This window comes from Eurosta solidaginis, chromosome 4, assembly GCF_040869045.1.
Source record: "Eurosta solidaginis isolate ZX-2024a chromosome 4, ASM4086904v1, whole genome shotgun sequence".
Lineage (NCBI taxonomy): Eukaryota > Metazoa > Arthropoda > Insecta > Diptera > Tephritidae > Eurosta > Eurosta solidaginis.
In genome coordinates, this window is record NC_090322.1 from 223,747,815 (window position 1) to 223,775,225 (window position 27,411).

The 27,411-nt window shown below is 36.4% G+C and overlaps 1 protein-coding gene across 1 annotated transcript in view; it reads left to right on the plus strand.

Moving 5' to 3' along the window:
* Npc1b (Niemann-Pick type C-1b) overlaps nucleotides 1-27,411 on the plus strand; it is a 338,778-nt gene that overhangs the window by 49,843 nt on the left and 261,524 nt on the right. Inside the window, exons 2-3 of the mRNA XM_067784866.1 lie at nucleotides 25,609-25,857; nucleotides 25,927-26,885. Coding sequence (XP_067640967.1) covers nucleotides 25,609-25,857; nucleotides 25,927-26,885 — 1,208 coding nt within the window. The remainder of the gene's footprint in view (nucleotides 1-25,608; nucleotides 25,858-25,926; nucleotides 26,886-27,411) is intronic.

Consider the following 27,411-nt stretch of genomic DNA (forward strand, 5'->3'; position numbering starts at 1 on the left):
ATCACGGTACAGTACATTCAAAACATATTAGAATTGAAACCAGCGGTAAGTGCGCATATATTACGTATGTAAGTCTCATAGCGGTTCCAATTTACGGTAAATTCGAAATATATAATCTCTTATTTCTCAAATATAAATCTCGAGAGACTTGGAAATTAGTCCGCTACACTCAAACATACATACGTAATATACTTATAACACAATATTCTCAAATCCCATCACGTATATACCCCACGGCGTATTAACTCTCCATACCCACTGGCACATTCCCGTTATCAATTGCTGTCTCACAGGCATAAGAGCACTGTATTGAGTCTCTCATTCTCAATCCCAACAAAAGAACAAAATATAGCCGCAAAATTCCCAAATTGGAGTCTCCCACTTGTGCCAGTGTATATATTATACATATATATATATAAAAAAAAAAAAAAAAAAAAAAAAAAAAAAAAAATCTAACCCCAATCCGCTAACTGCACTTAGACGCGCTAAGGCAGTACAGAAACAAGTAAAACAAAACACCTTCACTAGGGTGTATTAACAAAACCCCAGCAACGAGCATAATTGTAATTAAGTAAATAATATTTAAAAATATTTGCACAACCGCAAAATATTTCGCCTACTTAATTATTCCACACAAAAAAAAAAAAAACAACAACGACCCACCCTAATATAAACAAAATACTGGCACACAATTAAATACATATAAATAAGATCCAGCTATTTGCTCATTTTCTCATCTCGCTGTAAATTCCCGTTCCTGTGTACAAGCATTAGACTGTGTCACAAGAATTTATAAGCCGGAAAATAGTTAAGACCAAAATTATATTTCAAACATAGTAGAATTAAAGTGTCCTATCAATTAATATACTACTACCTCACTCAGCACTGCTTAAAATTTAACCAAGCAATACATTTAGAACCCTTCTCATTTGGTATCCCATATTATAATATTATAATTAACACCTGTTTACCCTGAACAAAACCAATATGAGCAAAAAAGCAAATGACACTCTTGATGTAGGTCAACCCGACACAAGTCTTGATACTTTCATTTTCGAAAGCAATAGACTAGAGGCCTTTTACTCAAAGTGGTCAGCAACCCTGATAGCTGACCAAACTGAGTCACTTCTCAAGGTAAAAACACAACAGCTCGAAAGATTGTGGGAATCACTCCTAGATTCCTACAGAAATGTATCTCTTTCTCCATCCCATCAGGAGTCCACCGATTCGATAGAGCAAAAATACCAAAAGTGCTCTGAAAGCTATGAAATTTGCATGTCACAAATTATGGACGCCATACAACTACTGCGACCCTCACCTCAAATATCTCAGCCCTTAAATCCCCCAAATACTTCTAACTCATCACAAGTATACCTCAAAGTACCACCCTGCGATACTGAAATATTCCACGGCGGATAAGAAGACTGGCCTGCATTCAGGGATATGTTTACGGCAGTGTACGGCAATCACCCCAAACTCACTCAAGCTCAAAAACTATATCACCTACGGCAGAAAACGAGAGGCCAAGCAGGTCAGTTAGTGAAGCAATACCCTCTCACAGACAACAGTTTTCAGTTAGCATGGGACGCCCTCAAAGCTCGGTACGAAAACCGAAGAATATTGGTTGACAACCAACTGAAGACCCTCTTTAGTCTTCAGCAAATTTTCTCAGAAAATGGTGAGCAAATTCAAAAGCTGCAAACCACCATAAATAATTGTTTGTGTACCCTGGAAGCACAAGGTATCCCAACCTCTAATTGGGACCCCATTCTTGTGTATATTTGCTCCTCAAAGCTGCCCAGTGAAACCCTGTCCCTATGGGAGCAATCTCTTACTTCTCGGAAAGAGTTGCCACTGTGGTCAGATATGGACAAATTTTTGACTTCCAGATACGAAGTAGTAGAGAGACTCCACAATTACCGACCAGGTAAGCCTAGAAATCCTCTACCAAACTTCACACCCAGGTCCACAAACCAAAACTCAATCCACAACTCCACGTTCTCAAATAAAAACAGAACAAATAATTTTCACTCTAATAATCATCACTCAAAACCACCACAGCAAGTCTCTTGCAAGCTGTGTAACTCAAACCACTCAATGATGTTTTGCGTGAAATTCAAAGAGCTTACGGTAGCAGACCGCCTCAAATTTGTAAAAGAAAACAATTATTGCGAGAATTGCTTGTCATACTCACATCTCAAGCGTGATTGTCAGAGCAAGTTTTCATGCGTTTATTGCCAAAAACGACATCACTCTCTCCTCCATTGTCAACAACATCAGAACGCATCTCGGGCAACAGGCTTCCGACCCCAAAATACACTAGCCCAAAGCACAATCCCATATCAAATAAATGATGAACAAGCATCGACATCAAGGCAAGCAGCGGCGCAGAAACACCAGGACTCAACAACCCACACGGTCTCGTCACATTTCTCCAGTAGCTGTGAAACAACACTACTCCCAACGGCACTAGTCCCCATTCACCACGCCGGGGAGTACCATAAAATTCGCGCACTTATTGACCAAGGCTCTCAGAAAACATTTTTGGCAACCCGAATCCAAAAAATGTTAGGCCTCCCAACAAAAAATGCAAGATATGAAATCTCAGGAATGGGAGGCACAGTGGTGCAAAAAGCAAACAAAATCTGCGAGGTAACTCTTTGCTCCTCAGACTTAAGCAAAGAGATTAGCACCAACGCAATTTTGCTCCCACAACTCACTCATTTTCTTCCCAATAAGAAAATCTCAAAAGTCAGCTTAGAGGCATTCCAATCTCTCCAGCTCGCAGATCCTAACTGTCTCCATCCCTCAAAAATAGACATGGTTATAGGAAGCGATATAATTCCCCAAATACTGCTCGATGGTCTGCAACGAAATCCGCAAGAAACCCTTATAGCTCAAAACACAATATTTGGATGGGTTCTCAGCGGACTAGTAAAGGAACTAGTCTCCACCTACTCTACACAAGCCAGTGAATCAACAGAACCGGACATCAGCACTCTACTCAAACGGTTCTGGGAACAGGAAGAGATCCATACAACTCTGTCCAGATCACCGGAGGACCAATTTTGTGAGGCCCTCTACACATCTACAACTACAAGAAGAGAAGATGGACGTTACGTCGTAAAACTTCCCTTTAAACCCAATTTCCCCCACTCATTGGCACTAGGGCACTCCCGCCCATCAGCGCAGCAGCAATACATCAGTGTAGAAAGGAGTCTGGAAAAAAGCCCGAATTATGTGAAAAGTACTCAGAAGTACTCACAGAGTACCTCCAAATGGACCACATGCAGCCCGCTCCAAACACAGAGGTAATCAGAAATGGTAAATATTTCTCATTTTACCTCCCTCATCACGCTGTTCTCAAACCCGACAGCAAAACCACAAAGGTTCGCGTGGTATTTAATGCATCAAAGACATCGCACTCAGGAAACTCTCTGAATGATGTTTTATACCCAGGCCCGATTCTCCAAAACGACTTGACGTCAATAATTCTCAATTGGCGCCTCTACAAGTTCGTGTTCAATGGCGATATCGAAAAAATGTATCGCCAAATTCTCGTCAAGGAAGAGGATCAAGACTTTCAGAGAATTCTCTTTCGGAAAGCTCCTCACCAGCCACTCCAAGACTTTAAGTTGAAAACCGTCACTTTCGGTGTAAACTGCGCTCCATATCTCGCAATCCGTACACTCCACCAACTCGCTCAGGATTGCGAAGAAACTCACCCGCTCGCTAAAGACATCATTCTTCGAGAGACTTACGTAGATGACGTCCTCTCAGGCGGGCATAATATACAGTCCACTCTCGCTTCCATGAATCAAACTATCGAAGCTCTAAAATCGGCTGGCTTTCCACTCAAAAAAATCACTGCAAACAGAGCAGACATTCTCGATTCGATTCCAGCCTCTGATGTCTTAGATGTGGAATTTCTTAAATTCCATGACACCAGCTCCACTAAAACTCTGGGCATAAGATGGAATGCTCTAACTGACTCGTTTTCGTACTCTTACGACCCAATACCGGACTCTACGTCACACACAAAACGGCAAATACTCTCGGCCGTAGCTAAGCTGTTCGATCCCGCAGGATGGCTTTCGCCAATAATGATCCAAGCCAAAATTCTCCTCCAACAGCTATGGTTAGAAGGTACCGACTGGGATGAACAGATCAAACCCGCATCTGTTCATAAGTGGAACACTTTCCGGGAAAGTCTCCCAGCCATAAGCAATATACGTATTCCACGATGGGTGCAATTCGCCCCAAATAAATGCATCCAAATACACGGTTTCTCAGATGCCTCAGAAAAAGCATATGCAGCATGCGTCTATATCAGAGTACAACATGATGAAAACTCCTTCTCATCTCAGCTTTTCGTGGCTAAAACCAAAGTCGCTCCTCTACAGACGATTAGCTTACCACGATTAGAACTCTGTGGCGCAGTACTGTTATCAAAATTAGTAGCAAACACTCAATCCCAATTAAATCTGCCACCACATGAACTGACACTCTGGTCAGACTCCGCCATCGTGTTGGCTTGGCTAGAAAAACCCCCACATACATGGAAAACCTACGTGGCAAACAGAATCACCGTGATTCTACAGAACGTTAGTAACGCATCTTGGCGCCACGTACCCAGTGCTGACAACCCCGCCGATTTAGGAACCCGAGGATGCAAGCCGCAAGACTTAGCTGACTCTTCGTTATGGTGGAATGGACCCCAATGGCTCTCTAAACCGAGCTTGTTCTGGCCAAGATATGTCCCTTCTACCTCAACCCTTCCGGAGAAGAAACTCGTCGAAGCCTGGCATGCTGTCGATCACGCCGATATACTGGAACGATTCTCATCATATCCGCGCGCGTTAAAAGTTGTGGCCTTCATGTACCGGTTTATCCGCCAAACCCAGAAAGAACCAATTTCCAGTTCCCTAGTTCTCACGCAAGAAGAACTATATTTCGCAAAAATTAAACTTATAATGGTCACGCAACGCCATCATTTTCCGGCCGAAATCACCCAATTAGAAGCAGCAAAGCCTATCAGCAAGAAAAGTTCATTGTTGACCCTCAATCCCGTGCTAGATGAAGCTGGCCTCCTGCGAGTTAAGGGTCGTTTAGCTAATGCCGACATCAGCGAGAATGAACGGTATCCGATAATTATACCAGATAACTCCAAGTTCTGCTCACTGCTACTAGACTTTCTCCACAAAGTATTGCTTCATGCTGAGGTGCAACTGATGATTCGCATGATTCAAGCGGAATACTATATTCCCCGCATCAAGCAGAAAGTAAAGAAATGCATATTCCAATGCAAGACGTGCACGATATACAAACAACAAATGCGTTCACAAATAATGGCCCCTCTACCCCCCGAACGTGTCACTTACTCCGTGCCATTTCACGTAACAGGAGTTGACTTCGCTGGTCCATTTATGGTGAAAACGTCCCTCTTACGACGAGCTTCTCACACGAAAGCGTACGTTTGCGTATTCGTCTGCTTCTCCACTAAAGCAGTCCACCTCGAATCATGCACAAGTTTGACAACTGAAGCCTTCAGAGCCGCCTTCACTCGCTTCGTAGGGCGACGCGGATTACCCCACAAAATAATGTCTGACAACGGAAAGACGTTTGTTGGCGCACAACGAGCGATCCAGAGGGAGATAGCCCTATTCCTCAAAGAAGCAGCTGTTGATATTGCACAAAGGTATGCGGTACAGGGCCTCTCTTGGCAATTCATACCGCCGTATGCCCCACACATGGGCGGCCTATGGGAAGCCGCAGTAAAAAGCTTCAAAAGCCATTTTACAAAAGTAGCTGGAAATCAAAAGTTTACATTTGAGGAATTCACCACTCTCCTCATTCGAATCGAAGCAGTGCTCAATTCTCGCCCTCTCTCTCCCATGTCACAGGATCCAAGCGACTTATTAGCCCTAACTCCTGGACATTTTCTTCGAGGAGCCCCCTTAACTTCCTCACCCGAACCGAATGCCGAAAACGTATCCCCTACTACGAAATGGCAAAGATTAAAGGTTCTGCATCACCAGTTCAGCTCACGTTGGAAGAGCGAGTACCTACAAACCTTGCATAAAAGATATAAATGGAAACATCCCCAACAAAATATTCGCGAAGGAGATATGGTCGTTATTAAAGACGACCTTCACCCCCCCAATGAATGGCGTTTGGGCCGAGTTATCAAACTCCATGCGGGCGCCGATCAACGGGTTCGTGTGGTAGATGTCCGCACCCAAGCAGGTATAGTCACGCGAAACATTACTAAACTCTGCCTCCTCCCATCTCAGGAACTGCCGCCATAGCAACTCTCTACATCAGCGTAGAATCTTCAACAAAGTCGACGGAACCTCAGAGGATCTCGAAGAGCGTCTACATCCCTCAGCTCCGCAGGCCGGCCGCCATGTTGAAGACATGAGTCAAATATACATATGCATACACGTACAATATTAATATATATAATCCTTACATCTTAATACTTACCTTAAATTTGTAATATATACCTACCCTTTTTAATTATATATAGACATTTCAGAAATACTTACCCTTATTTGAAATACTTACCATTCAGAAATATTTACATTGTATAAAATCACATACTCATACTCATACTCATATTTTACATTCACCCTGTATCGATTTAGTAAGCTACCGTTTGCCTAAAATATGCAGATTTAAGAAATGCATACATATTTTCCTATTTACCTATTTATACACTTACCGTTTTTCTCTCTCCTTAAGTTAAAAAGTAAGCGGTCCAACTGAATGCATTGGACCGCTTTTAAGTTAGTTGTTCGTCATACGCTTAACTATACAAACGCCTCTAAACCTAAATAAATTTATCTTCGTAAATGGGAAAATTCTTAATACTTAAATAATAATAAAATCTATTGTTATATATTTAAAAACGAAAGTTGTCGCGTTTGATTTATTTTGCAGTGAAGTGTTTCTCCCTAAATCCCTCAGTGCACCTACCCACAATAGTGCAGTTTTATACACCAACAAATCGCGAAATATTCGCAGTCCCGGAGATGACCACACAGTGATAAATAGAAGGAATGATATGCTGGATTTCTTAAAAATGTAGGCCCCAATACTCCCCTGAAATACTTTTTTTTGAAAGATCTTGAAATAGTTCCATGTATATTAATGTTATTTATTTATTAACTAGCCTTTACCCGCGGCCCGTCCGCAAGGAGAAAATAAAATATATGGGCTATTCACGTTAGCCTGCTTATCAAGTTATCTGTTAAAAAATTATTTTTGTCATTGTATTTTATTTTTATAATAGAGTAAAAAATAATTAAATGGGCTGATAACATGAAAGGCACGCTTACATGAATACTACAATACAATTTTTTGGAATTAAAAAAGTACATTTTGTTTTTAAGTTAAATTAACTAATTCATATGACAGGGGTGAAAGAATTACTATTCATAGACCAAAGGAGTGAAACTACAATTAGCTAAAACCAAAGAGAATTTTGTAGATTAAATGATCCTGGAAGGTTCCCAAAATGATACCAAAATAGTCCCAAAAAAGTCCCGTATTGATCGCGACGGGATCCCGGATGGATCCCGGAAACCATTCAGAATTGATTCTGTGAGGGTCGCCAAATGATCCCGAAAAATTCTCGAAAGGACCCTGACGGGATCCGGAAAACTATTGATGCCGCAAAGGTCCCCGAACAAGTCCCGAAATTACCCTGACGGGTGTGGATCCCAGACGGATGGATCCCGAAAACCATCCATAAATGATACGGAAGGATCCCCAAATTATCTAGAAAAAGTCCATAAATGACTCTGACGGGATCCCGGACGGATCTCGGAAACAATCCATAAATGTTTCCGGAAGGGTCCCCAAATGATATTGAAAGCCCCGATATTACCCAGGCAGGATCCCGGACGGATCCCGAAAACCATACAGAAATGATTCCGGAAGGGTCCCCAAATGATCCCGAAAAAGTTCAGAAATTACCCTGACGGGATCCCGCACAGATCCCGGAATCCATCTAGAAATGGTTCTGGAAGGGCCACCAAATGATTCCGGTAAAGTCCCGAAATGACCTTGACGAGATCCCCGAAAACCATCTAGAAGTGATGTCGGAAGGATCCCCAAATAATTCCGAAATAGTCCCGAATTGACCCTGATGGGATACCGGATGAATCCCGAAAACTATGCAGAAATGATCCCGGAGGTATCCCAAAATGATCCCGAAATAGTCCCGAAAAAGTACCGAAATCACCGAGGCGGTACCCCGGACAGTTCCCGAAAACCATCCAGAAATGATCCGGGAAGGGTCCCATAATGATCCGGAAATTGTTCCGAAATGATCCTGACGGGATCCCGTCAACCATCCAGAATTAACGCCAGAAGGGTTCCCAAATGATCCCGAATAAGTCCACAAATGACCCTGACGGGATCCCGGACGGATCCAGGAAACCATCCAGATATGATTCGCAAGGGCTTCAAATGATCCCGAAATGTCCCTAACGGGATCCCGAAAACCATTCAGAAATTATGTCGGAAGCGTACCCAAATGATCCCGAAATAGTGCCGATGAAATCTCGAAATGACCCTAACGAGACCCCGAAAACCTTCTAGAAATGATCCCGTAAGAGTCCCGAAATTACTCTGACATAGTCCAGAAAAAGTCCCGATAATACCCCGACCGGATCCCGGACGGATCCCGGAAACTATCGAGAAATGATCCCGATAGTGTCCCAAAATGAATGCTCACTTTGTAATAAAAATAAAATAAATAAATGTAAGGCGCGATAACCTCCAAAGAGATTTTGGGCCGAGCTTCTCTTCCAATGTGCGTCGTGCTCCTTTTTAATTTTTCCTACAAATTGTAAGCCCTAGACTTATTTGCCCCATTGAGTTTGTAATATTTTTGAAGGTCAATAGACGTAAAGTTATAATGTGTAAAAATTATTAAAAAGTAATTATTCGAAGGGGTCCTGCGACCTTCTCCCCCCCTAAACATGTTCGAAAACAAGTAAGGAAGGCTAAGTTTGGGTGTAACCGAACATTACATACTCAGTTGAGAGCTATGGAGACAAATTAAGCGAAAAGCACCATGTAGGAAAATGAACCTAGGGTAACCATGGAATGTGTTTGTATAACATGTGTATCAAATGGAAGGTATTAAAGTATTTAAGAGGGCCATAGTTTTATAGGTGGACGCCATTTAGGGATATCGCTATAAAGGTGGACCAGGGCTGACTCTAGAATTTGTTTGTAAGATATGGGCATCAAATGAAAGGTGTTAATGAGTATTTTAAAAGGGAGTGGGCCTTAGTTCTATAGGTGGACGCCTTTTCACGATATCGCCATAAAGGTGGACCAGGGGTGACTCTAGAATTTGTTTGTACGATATGGATATCAAATGAAAGGTGTTAACGATTATTTTAAGAGGGAGTGGGCCTTAGTTCTATAGGTGGACGCCTTTTCGAGATATCGCCATAAAGGTGGACCAGGGGTGACTCTAGAATGCGCTTGTACAATATGGGTATCAAATGAAAGGTGTTAATGAATATTTTAAAACGGAGTGGGCCTTAGTTCTATGGGTTGACGCCTTTTCGAGATATCGCCATAAAGGTGGACCACGGGTGACTCTATAATGTGTTTGTACGATATGGGTATCAAATTAAAGGTATTAATGAGGGTTTAAAAATGGAGTAGTGGTAGTTGCATATGTGAAGGCGTTTTCGATATCGATCAAAATGTGGACCAGGGCGACCCAGAACATCATATGTCGGGCACCGCTTATTTATTTATATATGTAATACCATGAAGAGTATTCCTGCCATGATTCCAAGGGCTTTTGATTTCGCCCTGCAGAACTTTTTCATTTTCTTCTACTTAATATGGCAGATGTCACACCCATTTTACAAAGTTTTTTTCTATAGTTATTAGGCCGGGTCGATTTGTAGGGAGGCAAAAAAATCGCCCATTGCTCTGTGAAAATCATATTCTAGATATCAAAATAAGAAACTTTGCCGAAGGAACCATACCTCTAAAACGAATTCTGATGTCCCCCCTTTGGGTCGTAGGGGCAAATTTTGAAAAATCCCACTTTGAAATGCCTATGTTTTTTCTGTTTGGAGTTTATTTTTCTCTTTAGAAATTTATTTAGTCAGAACATATGTAAATGAAAAAATGAATTTAACTTAGTAATAGAAAAGAAATTAAAAAAATATTAGAAATTAGCGTTTTTACAACCCCCTTTTAAAACCAAGGCATCACTGTGATGCATTTGCATGTCGTAAACATAGTTGTGTAGGTTTTTTATTCAACCGTTTTAAAAAATGAAGGTATCACTGTGACACACTTGCAGATCGTAAAATTGCTTGTGTTGTTTTTTAAGCCACCACAAGACAAAGCAGGTAGAATTGAAATTGCCCCTATAGTGTTAACAACTTTGTATTCTTTACTTTAATTTTTAAAATAATTTTTAATTGAGTTTTCATGTTAACTTAAAATTTTTGAATAACTTCAAAAAAAGAAAATTCTAATTAGTTTGAAAATATTTAAACTCAAAAATAAACAAAAATAAATTTTTATATATTTCAAACGGAAAATAAAAGATTTTTTTTTAAATATTAACTTGAATGTTGATATATTGGCGATCCTACCAACGATCCTGCGCAAATATTTTATTTCATTAATGACTGTAATGATTACGAAAATTTCCATTCGCTAATTTTTAATTAAAATGCATTTATTATCTGAATCTATATCTGTCCGTGCTTGTATATATAATACCTCGTGCTTGTGATAAATGATTTTTGAACAAAAAATTTCGCAATTTTAAAGTAACTACTCCGTCATATTTACAACGACTTAAATAGTTGTGCGAAACAGACTAAACGAACAGCTATCAAAAAACAAAAATTATTTGAGAATCAACACTTGAAAACAGAAACAAAAAATTATGAATTTAGTGATTATAATACGAAGCTATAATTAACTTTAAAAGTATTTCGTTTTGAAAGTGCCTTAAACATTTACTATTGCGAAAATAAGTGAAAGTCCATAGACATTCGTAGATGTGACTGTGTGGAAACACCCGAAAACGAAAACCAAATTTTAGCAGATTTGATGAACAAAATAGTTTAACCAATTGTTAAAACTTTTAAAGAAACAATAAAAAAATTAAAAAGTAAAATCATAGTACCATAATTGTAAATCGCACATCGATAAAAAAAAAAATTAAACTTAAATATACTTCAATTAATAAACAATATTTTGTGCAAATTGCATATAACAGTCGCTGTAAATTCTATATACGAAACAAAAACAAAAAATAAGTGCGGACAATCAAATAAAAACATAAAGTACTTATAGCAGAAATTTACTAGTAGACATGCTATAAATTTTATGCAATATATCTTTAAGTTACGCAATATAAAACACTTAAAACGAGAAGTGTAAATACGCTAAAACTCATTTTTAAAAATAAATGCCAGATCAAAACAATACTGCCACTGTTAAAATACTACCACAGCTGTGGAAAATTGATCCAGCATTACTCAGGAAGTTTCATCTACAAAATAGTGTCACTAACCTCTCCCTACATTTCATTCGTATATCCAAGTATTTTAACATTCAACAAGCAACATCGTCATATAGTGTACCGTTTATTGGAACCATTCATGATCTTTTACGTCCTCTACACAAATAAGAGCATCATTATATTTTAAAGCCATTGCATATTTAAATTTATCAATCAACTCTTCCATAGCAATAAATCGTAAATATAAATTTTAAATAATTATAACTTTTTCTAAATACAATTTTTATTTTAATATTAAATTAAAATTTCAAATTTATTTTAAGATTATTTTTATATCTTAAAAATTTTTAATATAAGTTATTTTAATTTACTTATTTTTTATATAAAATTAAATATTGTATTTAAATTGTTAACTCCCTTTCCAAAAAATTCTTAAATATTTTCTTATTTTCAAATTTTTCATTTAAATTTCTTTTCATATGGTTCTACGTTCACCAATACGAACTCGTAATTTTACAAATTCAGAAAATCAAAATATCAATCATACAAATAACATCATGACTCACAATACAACTCAAAATTCTAACATTAATACAACACAAAACAACATCTCTAATACAACACAAAATACTTCAACACAAGATAACTTTACAAATTTTCCTTCTACTAAATCTATTAAATTACCACAATTTTGGCAAGATTGTCCTGATGCCTGGTTTTTGCTTGTTGAAGGACAATTTGAAATTAACAATATCAATGATGATAATTTAAAATTTCAAAATGTTCTAATTACTCTTCAACGAGATACTACATATAAAATTTTAGATGTTATTAACCCTCCTCCTCTTTTTAATAAATATGATACAATCAAAAAAATTCTATGTGAAAGATTTTCTCTTAGCGAAGAAAAACGATTAGAACAATTATTTTCAAAAACTAAACTTGGTGATCGTTCACCATCTGAATTATTCAGATTTATGGAATCACTTATAGGTTCTGACTCCATAGTTAGCCAAGAATTACTCTTTAAATTGTGGATTCGTAAATTACCACAAAAAATACAAATTCATTTGACTTCCAATAATAATCAAAACAGAGATGAAATTATTATTACAGCTGACAAACTTTTTGATTTAATCAATAAACCTCATTCTTCCAAATCTCCTGTAGTCTCAAGTATAAATAATAATATTTTAGAACAATGCGTTAAAAATTTAACTGAATTAACTACGGCTATTTATCAAAATTTAAATAAAATTTCTAATGATATTAATCAATTACAAATCCGTTCAAGATCTAAAGATATAAATAGATCTAAATCTCGAAATTTTTCAAGATCAAGAAATTTTTCAAACAATCGTAAATTTAATTCACAAACAACTATTTGTTGGTATCACAAAAAATTTAAGAATAACGCTCTTAAATGTATACCCCCATGCAATTTCAATCAAAATCATAATTCAAATTACGAACAAAATTTAAACTGAAACGATCCATTATGACGGTGACGGATAATGGAACTATTATTAAACCTACTCGTCGCCTATTCATATTTGATAAATTCATTAAACTTAATTTTCTTATCGATACCGGCGCAGTTGTATCAGTTATTCCTTTTTCTAAATTTAAAATTTACAAAAGAAATTCGGATCTTACTTTGACCGCAGCAAACGGTTCTTCAATTGAAACTTTCGGTACAAAACTACTTAAAATTGATTTAGGTTTAAGAAGAGATTTTGAATTTCCATTCATTATTGCGAACATTGATACACCAATTTTAGGAGCAAACTCTTTATAAAAATTCGGAATTATTGTCAATATTAAAAATAAAGAAATAATGGATTCTACTACAAAAATTAAACTTGCTGGATCTTCTGGATTTTCTGATATTTTATCACTCAAAATTCCTATTGTCGAAAATAAGTTTTCAAAATTACTTAATGAATTTCCGTCTATTACCTGTGAACCAGATTATACTAAAAAAGTTAAACACCATACGGTTCACAGGATAGAAACAAAAGGTATTTTACCATTTTCGAAACCCAGACGTCTTGATCCAATCAAACTTAAAATTGCTAAAGCTGAATTTGAATTTTTAGTTAAAACGGGTATATGCAGACCATCAAATTCTCCTATTGCATCTCCACTTCATCTCGTTCCTAAAAAAGAACCAAATGATTGGAGACCTTTCGGAGACTATCGAAGACTTAATTTTATTACTACACCAGATCGGTATCCTTTACCACATATTCACGATTTAACAATTGATTTAAAAAACAAAAAATTTGTTTCCAAAATTGATCTTGTGCGTGCTTACCACCAAATTCTAATGGCAGAAGAAGACATTCATAAAACTGCAATAACTACCCCTTTTGGAATGTTTGAATTCGTAAGAATGCCTTTCGGTTTACGAAACAGTGCTCAAACTTTCCAACGCTTTATTAATGAAGTATTTTCTGATTTCGATTTTGTATTTACATACGTTGATGACATTCTTATTGCCAGTGATAATGAAGATCAACATATAAATCATTTAAAATCAGTTTTCAAAAGACTTGAAAAATATAATTTAAATATCAAACCTTCAAAATGTACTATCGGTGTAAATAAATTAAATTTTTTAAGTTACGAAATTTCAGGCGAAGGTATTAAACCATCTTTAGATAGAATTGAAATCATAACAAATTTTGAAAAACCAATTTCTATAAATAAATTACAAAAATTTTTAGGTATGATAAATTACTATCACAGATATATTAAAATGTTAGCAACAGAACTTAGTCATATGCATGAAATGTTAACACATGCAATTAAAAACAAACTCAAACAATTAAATTGGACAAATGAAACCACAACAGCTTTCGAAAATGTTAAAAAACTTTTTGCTAAAAATACTTTACTTACACATTTCGACAAAAATGGTACTTTATCATTAGCATTAGATGCATCAAATGTTGCTATTGGAGCAGTTCTTCAACAAACTAGCAATAATATACTAGAACCCTTAGCTTATTTTTCAAGAAAATTAACTACAACAGAAACTAAATATTCAACATTTGATCGTGAACTTTTGGCTATTTATAATTCAATTAAACATTTTAAACATTTTCTTGAAGGTAGAACTTTTACTATTTATACTGATCATAAACCTTTAATTCATGCTCTAAATTCTAAAGTAGATAGATCTCCTCGTCAACTACATCATCTAGAATATATTGCTCAATTTACAAATGATATTCAATATATACGTGGAAAAGACAACATAGTTGCCGACACACTTTCCCGTATTCCAGAAATAAATGCAATTTCAACTCAAGATATAAATTTAGAAACTTTATATAAAGAACAGCAAACTGATACATTTTTACAAAAAAACATTTCTGATCCAAATTCTAAAAATAATTTAAAAGAAATTCATATTCCAATTATTAATTTAAACATATGGTGTGATGTTTCTCTACAACCTTTTCGACCTTATGTTCCACATTCTATGAGAAGAATTATATTTAAAAAAATTCACTCATTATCTCATCCAAGTATAAGAACAACTAGAAAATTAATTCAAAATAAATATTATTGGCCTAACATGCGTAAAGAAATTAACGATTGGACTTCATGTTGCATCAATTGTCAAAAATCCAAAATTTCAAGACATACTAAATCTCCTATCCAAAAAATTCAAATACCATCAGGCCGTTTTGAACATATTCATATGGATATTGTTGGACCTCTTCCAGTTTCAAATGAAAATTCTTATATTTTAACAATTATTGATAGATTTTCACGTTGGCCTGAAGCTTATCCACTTAAAGATATTTCAACAAATGCTATAGTAAACTCTTTTATTCAAAATTATATACCACGATTTGGTATACCATTGAATATTACAGTAGATCAAGGTTCACAATTCACCTCAAAATTTTTTACGGAATTAACTAAACTTTTGGGTTCTCATAAAATCCATACATCTCCTTACCATCCCCAAGCAAATGGCATGATAGAGAGATTTCATCGAACTTTAAAAGCAGCAATTATAGCATCAAACGACTCGGTTCATTGGTCTGATATTTTACCATTCATTCTACTTGGTTTACGAACTTCTATTAAAGAAGATTTAAAATGTTCATCTGCTGAACTTGTTTATGGCCAAACACTTAGAATACCTGGTGAATTAATTATTTCAAATAGTAATAACGAACATGATTTTTCTAATGACGCTCTTCATAAAATAAGAGAATATTTTCACTTGTTCGTTCTAAAGTTTTTCATCATAATAAAGAAAATTTTTACGTTCTTAAACAATTAGAAAATTGTGAGTATGTTTTTGTTAAAGTTCTTCGTAAATCTAATTTAGAATCACCTTATGAAGGACCTTTTAAAGTTATCTCTAAGAAACATAAAACATTTACAATTCAATACAAAAATACTATTAAAAATATTTCAATTGATTTACTTAAACCAGCAAACATACTTATTAACACTAATTTAAATACAAATACATTAAACAACAAAAAACAAAAAAGGTTACATTTAATATTAATTAATAATTTGTTTGTTTCAAATTTTCTTGGAGGGGGAGTAAATATAGTGTTAACAACTTTGTATTCTTTACTTTAATTTTTAAAATAATTTGTAATTGAATTTTCATGTTAACTTAAAATTTTTGAATAACTTCAAAAAAAGAAAATTCTAATTAGTTTGAAAATATTTAAACTCAAAAATAAACAAAAATAAATTTTTATATATTTCAAACGGAAAATAAAAGATTTTTTTTAAAATATCAACTTGAATGTTGATATAGCCCCTACCCAAAAGTTCGAACCAAAGGGGGGAAATCAGAATTCGTTTTAGAGGTATGGTTCCTTCGGCAAAGTTTCTTATTTTGATCCCTAGAATACGATTTTCACAGAGCAATGAACGATTTTTAAATCGACCCGCCCTAATAGTTATATTTTGCGTCATAAACCAATCCAATTACCATGTTTCATCCCCTTTTTCGATTTTTGCTCAAGTTATCGTGTTAACGGCCGAGCGGAAGGACAGACGGTCGACTGTTTATAAAAACTGGGCGTGGCTTCAACCGATTTCGCACTTTTTCACAGAAAACAGTTATCGTCCTAGAATCTAAACACCTACCAAATTTCACAAGGATTGGTAATGTTTTGTTCGACATATGGCATTATAAGTATTCTAGACAAATTAAATGAAAAAGAGCGAATCCACGCCCATTTTGAAAATTTCTTTTATTTTTGTATTTTGTTGCACCATATCATTACTGGAGTTGAATGTGACATAATTTATATACTGTAAAGATATAAACTTTTATTTTTAAATTTGACTAAAAAAAAATTTTTTTTTAAAGTGCGCGTGGTCGTTCTCCTATTTTGCTAATTTTTATTAAGCATACATATAGTAATAAGAGTAACGTTCCTGCCAAATTTCATCATGATATCTTCAACGACTGCCAAATTACAGCTTGCAAAACTTCTAAATTACATTCTTTTAAAAGTGGGCGGTGCCACGCCCATTGTCCAAAATTTTACTAATTTTCTATTCTGTGTCATAAGTTCAACTCACCTACCAAGTTTCATTGCTTTATCCGTCTTTGGTAATGAATTATCGCACTTTTTCGATTTTTCGAAATTTTCGATATCGAAAAAGTGGGCGTGGTTATAGTCCGATATCATTTTGAATAGCGATCTGAGATGAGTGCCCACGAACCTACATACCAAATTTCATCAAGATACCTCAAAATTTACTCAAGTTATCGTGTTAACGGACGGACGGATATGGCTCAATCAAATTTTTTTTCGATACTGATGATTTTGATATATGGAATTCTATATCTATCTCGATTCCTTTATACCTGTACAACCAACCGTTATCCAATCAAAGTTAATATACTCTGTGAGCTCTGCTCAACTGAGTATAAAAATTTCGCCAGTAGACTATTGTCTATCTGTGCCCCAAATTTCATCAAAATCCGTGTAGTCGTTCTGGCGTAGTTCAGTCACAAAGACTAAAAAATACAATAATTAAATTTTAACTGCTCCTAGGCGGCGGGGACCTCCCCCCTTTTCAAAAAAATATAGCTAGTGTATCCTTCTAGACTACTGGCTATATCTATTTGTGCCAAATTTCATTCAAATTCGTCCATTAGATTAGATTGTAACGAATTTCGGGAAATTCCGATTATTTGAAACCCTCTGCTAACGTTCGAATTGCTAAGCTGTTGAATAAATCACTCCAATATTCTGTATTGCAAAATGGTCTTTATTATACTAATTTGGGAGTAGTAAAATTATACTTCCCAATTATACTTCACTTCGCAACTAATAGCGTATTTAAATCAAACTGATTACTGATTCCTCAGCTTGCGCTGCTTTTATACTCTCAGTTTTCCTTTCATCCATTTCTTCTAAGGCATAGTCATTTCGCGAAACTGTATTCCAGTACAGTTGTATCCCTTGCTTGGTTATTAGCTATATACATATATACCTCTTTGTAGTTTATGTTTCTCTTATAGCCATATGCCTGTGTATGGGTGAGTAACTACTTCTGCTGATGACTACATGTGTGTGCGTGAGTAAACCCTTCGTCGTCCTCCATATATGTATGATAATTAATGTATTTATGTAGCTTGCTTTAATGTTTTTGTTGTGCATTTATTTAATAACAGCTTAGTGATGTGAAAATTCGCCACACTGCCCTCCACCTAAGTCAGATCGTCGCTTCCAGCCTTTCCAAATGAACCACCTTCATTTTGGTTCGTGGTTTGCCAATGGTTTGTATGCGGTATACTACATCATTGATCCGTTTTACAACTTTGTATGGGCATTCCCATTTACACTGCTATATCGGGGACAAACCTATTTTTCGTTGTGGGTTGTATATCAATACCAAATTTCCTTTGTATAGCAGCACCAAATCTCCTTCCTGAAAACTTTCCGAATTAATTGCTTTATCGTATCTGGCTCTGATCTTGTCACTCATAATCTTTGTTCGTTGCCCTATTTTTTCCGCAGTTGCTAGTAGAAAATGGACCTGCGACATCCATAGCGATTCTTTCAAAAGGCGCACCTGAGTTATATTGCTTTATCTGGCCATGACTCCGGGTTTTGGGCCCTTCGCTCTGCTGCAAACCTCACAGTTGGCAATCCACCTAGTGACCGGCTGACGGCAACCAACCCAATAGAATCTCTGCTTAATTTTCTCGAGCGTCTTCGTGATTCCCAGATGACCTCCACTTGGACCAATATGTAGCTCGTTGAGAACGTCAGGAATCCTTTTCCTGGGAACAACTATCAGTTTTCTCTAACTTTTACAATCGTCACTCTCCCATACTCGATTCAGGCAACGGGATATCAATTCTAAATTGTTCCACTGTGCTGACATCTCTTCTTTATTTGGTTTTTCGTTTCGTTCGAGCCCTCGACCAACATGTGACAGATATGTATGTTTTAACTGACACTTCCTTAGTTGTTCCATATCCCATTCATCCGAACACATTATAGTCATAAGCCGGACATCTATGATGTCTTCCTTAGCCTCAGCTTTCGAACAGTGTTTGCATTCCAAATTACATGGTCTTCCTGACATTGCATCCGCATTCCCATGGGTACTACCTTTCCGATGCTCACTGGAAAAGTCATAGCTTTGTAGTCGCTCGATCCACCGTGCCAATTGACCTTCTGGATTACGGAACTGCAGGAGCCATTTCAACGCTGCGTGATTTGTCCTGACGCAGAATCGCTGCTCGTAGAGGTACTTGTTAAAATGTTTAATGCACTCTACTAATGCAAACAGCTTTCTCCGTGTAACGCAATAGTTCCCCTCTGGTTTTCCAATTGAACGGCTATAATATGCAACTAAACGCCTCCTATAGCATATCCACTCGCATCTGTATCTGGAATAAATGTTGCTCCTGGAATCCGATATGCCAACATTGGTGCAGTGCACAAACGCTCTTTCAATATATCATCATAGCCAGGGTTTTTCCTACAAGTACGTTCGGTGTTGATTTGTTTGCTGCTTCGAAAACCCACAATTTGTTTGTCCCACAATCTCCATTAACCTTTGTCCAGATGACTGATTCTCATTTTGGTGGTATTTGCTAACTCTCTTCCATCAGCACTCGTTTACTGCTGTAGCCTCTCTCGTAGCCGAAATTACCGTGGCTGTACGTAATCTTGCTCAAAGCAATGGCCTTATCTTCTTGTTGACTAAATCTGATCGAAAGATGGAATGAGATGCACCCGTATCTACAGTCAGTAAACGTTCCTTTCCATCCACATGTCCTCCGACAGTAATATTGCTTGACCCTCTTCCAACTTGCGAGATAGAGATTATTGGGTACTCAATTGCGGGAGCCAGCTGTCGCCCCTTGCGGCTGACTCGCTTTAGTTTAACGATTGAGTAGATTTGGAGATTTTCTCATCTCCTTCAGCTCTGCGTTTACGGCCACCCACATTGTTAGAACTATTAGGGATGGTACTGAAATAACGTGCAATGTGCCCTGGCTCTCCACACTTAAAGCATTTGATGGCACCATCGTTTTTCTGCTGCGTTCCTTTTAATGCTTCCAAAATTGTGTCTACCCAGTCTGGCCTTTCCACTTCCACGCGATGAGCTTTGTATACGGGCTTACTCAAAAGTGAGACAGTTTGCTGGGTTAGTGCATAGGATATTGTTTCAGCCAATGTTTGCTTAGGGTTTGCGTATGTAGCTCGCTTTGTTTCGACGTCCCGAATGCTATTTATAAAACTCTGAATCTTTACCCTTTCAGTGAATTCCACGGGTGCGTCCGCATTTGTAAGATGAGCGAATCTTGCAATGTCTGAAGCAAACTCCTGCAAAGTCTCGTTAGGTTTTTGGTAACGGTTTTGCAATTCTATTAGGTAGATGTGTTTCCTGTGTTCGCTTCCGTAACGTTGTTCTACAGCAGCCATCAGTGCTTCATAGTTGTTCCGCTCTCCTTCGGGAATCGTACGTAGGATTTCGGCTGCTGTTCCCTTCAATGCTACGACTAGAGGTGCAACTTCATCTTCAGCATTCCAGTTTTTCACTGTTGGGGTCTTCTCAAACTGAAGCTTAAACACGTGGAAAGAAGTAGAACCGTCAGAGGATGGTGTTTTTACCTTTGGATTACTCGCTGGAACTGCTGGGCGATTTAGTTGCAACTCCTGTATACGACCTCTCAATGTTTCAATCTCGGCATCAATTTTGTCTTCGAGTTGTAAAATTTTTGTATCTTGCGCCTCCAAATTCGAGGAAATAAGTCCTTCTTGCTCTTCCAGTTGAGCAGAGATCTGCGATGATATCTGTGCTGAAATTTTCGACAACATTTCGGATATTCATGCCTCTCCTGGGATTCTAGTTGTGTTTCCATCTTGGATGTCTGCGGTGTTTCTCTTTCTCTTCCAATTTTGTTTTCTCATCCCCATCAAGATGAAAAACATACTCTTCCACGTTAATTCCTTCTGATTCCATTGCCTCCCGTAGTCGTGCCCGAAGTTTGAGGGTAATGCCGGTTGTATTCAATCCACGGCTCTCCAACTCCTTCTTCAGTTGCTGGATCTTCAATTCACTCCACTTTTCCATGTCCTTATTGTACTCCGCAATTCTGGAATTTACTCAACAATTCCTCTTCTGACACCAATTGTAACGAATTTATTTTATTTATTTATTAGACTGCTTTGGGAGTAGTACAATTATACTTCACTTCACAACTGATAGCGTGTTTAAATCAAACTGATTACTGATTACTCAGCTTGTGCTGCTTTTATACTCTCCGTTTTCTCGTTCATCCATTTCCCCTAAGGTATAGTCATTTCGCGAAACTGTCTTCCAGAACAATTGTATCCCTTGCTTGGTTACTAGCTATATACATGTATACCTATTTGTAGTTTATGTTCCTCTTATAGTCATATGCGTGTGTATGGGTGAGTAACTACTTCTGCTGATGACTACATGTGCGTGTGTGAGTAATCTCTTCGTCGCCTTCTATATATGTGTGTAAATGGTGATTAATATGTTTATGTAGCTTACTTTAATGTTTTTGTTGTGCATTTATTTAATAACAGCTTAGTGATATTAAAATTCGCCACAGTATTTTTTTGGGGCTGTGACAGATGTTCGCTTAATAAGGCAAAAGCTCCTATATGAATTGGAAAATTTAATTATTTCATTAAATAAAATTGTGATTCGATTAAGTTTCTGTGTGAAAACGGTAGTAATCCTTCTAAACTTGAAAGAAGATTGAAGAAATTTTATAACAAACTTCAAACACAAAATATTGAAAAATTTGAAATTTTAGTTGTCGTAAAAAATGTCAGCTTTTACATTATGAAAAATAACAGTTTATCGTTACAAACAGTGTAGCGTTAACAACTGCAACGAGGCTGTGCCTAGGGAAGCTTGAGCGCAGCCCATACGGCCATAGTAGTATGAGCTTCAAGGCGCAAGGTACCAAAATTGCAGCTGCAGTACAAGGCCGCCACAAAATCCTCAAATCGCTTGCCGGCAGCACTTGGGAAAAAGATAACCGCTTATATGCTAAGCATCGTCAGTTTAAATCAAACACACACTCGAAAAGGCTGCAAGCCTGCCAAAACATTGCCCTCGGAATTGCAACGGAATGTTCCATATTAAATAGTTATGCAAAAGAGCTCAATATAAAGGAGCATATAGAAAGGTAAACAGTTTTGCTGATTTGCCGGAAACCAAAACCCTAGCAAGCAACTGAATATTCGGCACTTAAAAACATTAACAATCAATATTATTGAAATCGTTTAGCACTGTTTTCATTAATCTACAATTGTCAGGTGTTTCGCTGCAATATTGCCAGCTCGTTGAAACGATGTTATTCCGAAAAAATGGCACTTCGAAGTTTTCCGAAATAACAAAAGTAATAAGTGGCTATACTGGCTACTTAATGGGTTTGACAGTCGCAGTGAATAGGTAGTGACTACGTAAGAGGACAAACGCGAATACGTAGGAAATTATAAAATACGAACTTCTGGGTGAATGTGAATGTGGGTGACTGCGACGCAAACACTCACGGTGACATACATAATACAGGTAAGCTGACCAGAACTTTTTGGAGAAAAAGGAGGACAAATGTACTAAAAAAATAAAAATTGCTAGCAAAATTTTTTGCAAAAAAGGAGGACAAATTTTCCGCATAAAAAACACAAATTATTTTTTCATTTATTTATTTAGAAATATATAAAGTACGAAAATGAACACTGTTTTAAACAAAAACAAAAACAATTCACAGTTTATATAACTAAAAACAGGTAAATAGCGACAAACGAATTTTAAAAAATTCTAAGTTAGTCAATGCTGAATATAGATTTTTCCATATTTTTGCTTTTAATGGCTAGTACAAATAAAAAATGAGATAAAAATTTGGAATTTGAATGAATTTTCTTCAATAAACCATCTTATTTTTTAATAAGTTATAAAACGACATACAATCTAAATCAATATTATATTTAACAATAATCATTGCTGCTAAAGTCTTCACATCAAGTCTTGACTTTTCACTAGTCCATATATCATTAGATATTGAAAATACTCTTTCAACATTTGCGTTTGTGCCCGGTAAACATAGAGCGATTTCTATTAATATTTTTACGTTATTAAAAGGATTGTGGTGTTTTGTAAAAAAGTTGAATACATGGATCCATTTTTTATCAATCTCTACATCTTTTATTTCATTTAATATATTATTGCTCAACACATTATTAATTCTGCATACCTCATCAAACTGCAAGTTATCATCAATAACAATACCTAGTTTGTTTCTACAAAAGAGCAAAGATTTCAATTCATGCTCCCATTCGATTTCATTTTTTAACAAAACCCATTCAAACAAAAATGATTAATCGTCGTGTTTTGTCCAATTTTCTAAATATTCAATAGCGGCTTTATAAAAATTGTTTACATCCAAGTAAAACTTCTTTCTAATTTCCGAATCGTTTCTAGACAATTTGTTTAAATTTGACTGAACAATTAATGGCAAAAAATTACATTCACATCGTCGTTTTAGCTGATCTTTCAAAGTGTTACAGTGAAAACTTACATCAGTTGCTGTTATGTTTTCCCTTTCAATCTTTTTTATTAATGAGTGAAACATGGTGGCCTGACTATGGATAAATAACAAAATTGTTTCAGCACATTCATTAAAGAAGAAGTTTTTTAGATTAAGAGGACATTTTTCCAAACTTAGAAAATATGATTTCAACGGTTCAAATAATTTCAGCACTCTTTCAATTGCTGGGGTAAGCGCCAGCCACCTGGTTTTTGAATAACCTAACAACTTTTTGTATTCTACTGAGGCGTCCTCACAAAAACCCTTCAACGAAGTGACCCTAACCGTAAACCGTTCAAAATGTAAATAAATTTGTCCTATGATGATTTCAACATCAATACTCATTAAACTAGAAGCATTATTTAAAGCATTTGAAAAAATATGTGCATTGCACCCTATTCCAAGTAGTGTTTTTTTTACACAAAAACATTAATTTTTTATGGACATTGTTAATACCATTACGATTGACGCCTTCAAAGTTTGTATTGGTGTTATCAGCGCATATTGCAATTACTTTAATTTGTAAATTATTGGTTTCGATCACATTATGTAAGTGGTTGGACAATATTTCAGACGTCTTACATTGTATTGATTTAAAAGACAAAATTTTTGTTTGAATACCTTTTTCAAAATCCATATAGCGAACTAAAATAGGATACAATTTTATATCTTTGTGGTTTAAGGCATCTGACAACATAGTCACAAAAGCAACTTTCTCGAAGTCATCTTTTAGCACATCTATTGCATATTGATGAAAAACATTACGAACTATTGCCTCACCTTTAGTTCTAGCGCAGTCAAATTTTTGATTATACAAACATCGGTTAATTTTGGATACACAGTCTAAGCTTCTAAAACTTTGGTTATGCATTACAGCGTGATATGCTGTTAAACCTTCCGCAGTTGCCAATTTATTTTCAGAATCTCCAAATTGTTCACCTCTTACAAAGCTGGTTACCTTGTGGGAGGTAGTTGCCAAATTTAAACTGCTTTGGTGTTTTTTGAAGAAAGATGTTTTGTTATGCTCGATCTACCGCCAACTGCAATGATGAATTCAGCTGAGCAAATGTCGCATCTCACAAAAGAATCGTCCTTCTTCTCGCATAAATGTATGAAAGCGAATTCTGCCTTTAAATTTTCGGTTAAATGACATTTTCTTATTTCGCGGACATGTTAGTTCTAGGGAAAAGATTGGATTTATTATTGATATTTATTACTAATTAACTATACTATATCGACAGCAACAGGTAATCCGAAAACAATGACAGCAATAGTGATTTAAGCCAAGTATCGATACATCGATAACTACGTACATATGTTAAGATAGTATTCAGCATAATAGCCTAGACACATAGTATTTCAGTATAATAGCCTGGAAACATCACAAACAAAATCGGTAGTTTTTAGTCAACTTCTCAAAGCGAAGTGGTATTGTGAGCATCTTCGAAGCTTGCATATAATAATTTAGTGTACATAGGAGATAAAAGTTCGTCGAATAAAATTTTAGCTGACACACTAGAAAAGGAGGACAAGGAGGACAATTTTGTTAAAAAGGAGGACAAAGGTGGACAAGAATTTTTCGGAGGACAAGCTGCATTTTCGGAGGACAGTCCTCCTAAAAGGAGGATATCTGGTCAGCTTAAATACAGGCCATAATGTGTATAGCGGGGGTTTTCCTCTGCTACAACGGGTATGAGAATTCTCATACCTAATGGCAGACCTATAGAATTACAGCGACACTTTACATATTATTTTTGACAATTTTTATTTTGCTTTAATGGAGCTGTACGGCCAAGAAATTAATTGTTTCCATGTTTGTTGTTAATGGTTTGTTTTAAAATAGAATTATCAGACTCCATGAGGTAGACGTGAAAGCGTCGAAACGCGTAGAAGGTAAAAAGGGAAATTTAACTTTGCCTTCTTATTTCTCGTATCAGTATAAATTTGGCCCAACAAGAAAATAATTACATTTCCTCTTTTTTATTTCTAGCCAAAACTGTGGTAATTACAACTCTAACTCTGCTAGTCGGTATAATTTTCCAAATAAAAGTGATCTTTGCCCAAGCTGCTTATGAACCACATTGTATTTGGTATGGGCAAAGTCATTTGAATGGTACAAATTGGTTTAACAACGCTGTCCAAACTACAGCACAACCCCTGAAAGATGAAAACGCGGAGGCGATCTTCAAGCGACGTTGTCCGCTTTGGTATAATGAATATAAGACAGCAGATCCAGATGGCAAGTAATAGCTAAATTTTTAACAAACCTATTTATTATAAATATATAACTCACTTTTCTCACCACCAGGAATACTCAAACTATGTTGTGATCGTGATCAAATACTTACAATGGAATCCGGCATGACACAAGCCGATGGCATCTATTCAAGCTGTCCCACATGTGCACTTAATATGGGCTATACAATTTGTGGCATGACTTGTGCACAAAATCATAGTAATTTCTTAGTGCCCTACAATGAACCGTACCATGATCATGAATATGTTGCCTCTGTCGATTATCGAGTCGATGATAGCTCAATTGAACTTGTCTATAATAGTTGTGCAGGTATAAAACATTCACAAACCGGCCGTCCTGCTATGGATTTAGCTTGTGGTGCTTATAATGCAAAGTCATGTGATCATCGTAAATGGTTTAACTTCATGGGTGATCCTTCTATAAACGTTTATGTACCATTTCCCATAAACTATCAGTTCTTGAATGAAACAAGTGTTCTAGCACGTCTGATTGTACAAGCAAAAAGTTGTTCGGAAGCTTATGAAGGTCGATATGCCTGCGCGTGTGTTGATTGTAGTGACACTTGTCCTGTAATCGATGCTCCAACAGAATGGGGGCATGACAGCTATATGATTGCTGGACTTTATGGCATAACTTTTATAATTTCGCTAGTTGTTGGTGCGCTCTTAATGGTGCTCGTACTCTGTGGATCATTGAATAGCTGCAAGCCACAATTAAAAATTCCAAATTGTTGTAAGGGTTTTAGTGGCATGAGTGCAATACTTTCGCAGATTTTTCGCGCTTGGGGTTATTTTTGTGCTAAAAATCCAGTATTGGTTTTGGCTATATGTTCATGGGTGATATTCGGACTTGGTTATGGTATAAAATATTTGAATGTGACGACAGATCCCATTGAGTTATGGGCAGGAGAGGATAGTCGTTCACGCTTGGAAAAAGATTACTTTGATGAGCATTTTGGTCCTTTCTATCGTACTAATCAAATGTTCCTGAAACCCTTAAATCAAAACATTGTAAGTTTATTTTTGATTTTTGTTCTTAAACCACGTTTACACATATCTTATCTACATGAAAACCTCAATATATATATAGTCTACTCGTTTACACATGTCCCATCCCTAGGAGATAGATTATTAAATTTTTTAGGTTCCTCTTTAGAGAAGGTGGCCGCCATGGTATGGTTGTAGGGAGCTCAATCTCGGCTCAATCTCCAGGCAAAGCAGCATCAAAAATTTAGAAACAAGTTTTTCTTAGCAGGGTCGTGCTCGGCACATGATTCGGCAAACTCTTCGAAAATATTTCTGCCATGAAAGGCTTCTTTGTAGGAAAAATTATAAGGAGTACGATGTAAATTGGAAGAGAAACTCGGCCTAAAATCTCCATGGAGGCTATCGCGCCTTGTATTTGTTTACTTATAAATAGAGATTACACTCTAGAATCTACGAAAAAAAATCGACATCTCTAAAATTTGTTCATAATTACCCTTCAGTCCAAACCTAAAGTAGTCAGCAAACATTCGTTAGTTCATTGACTACAATT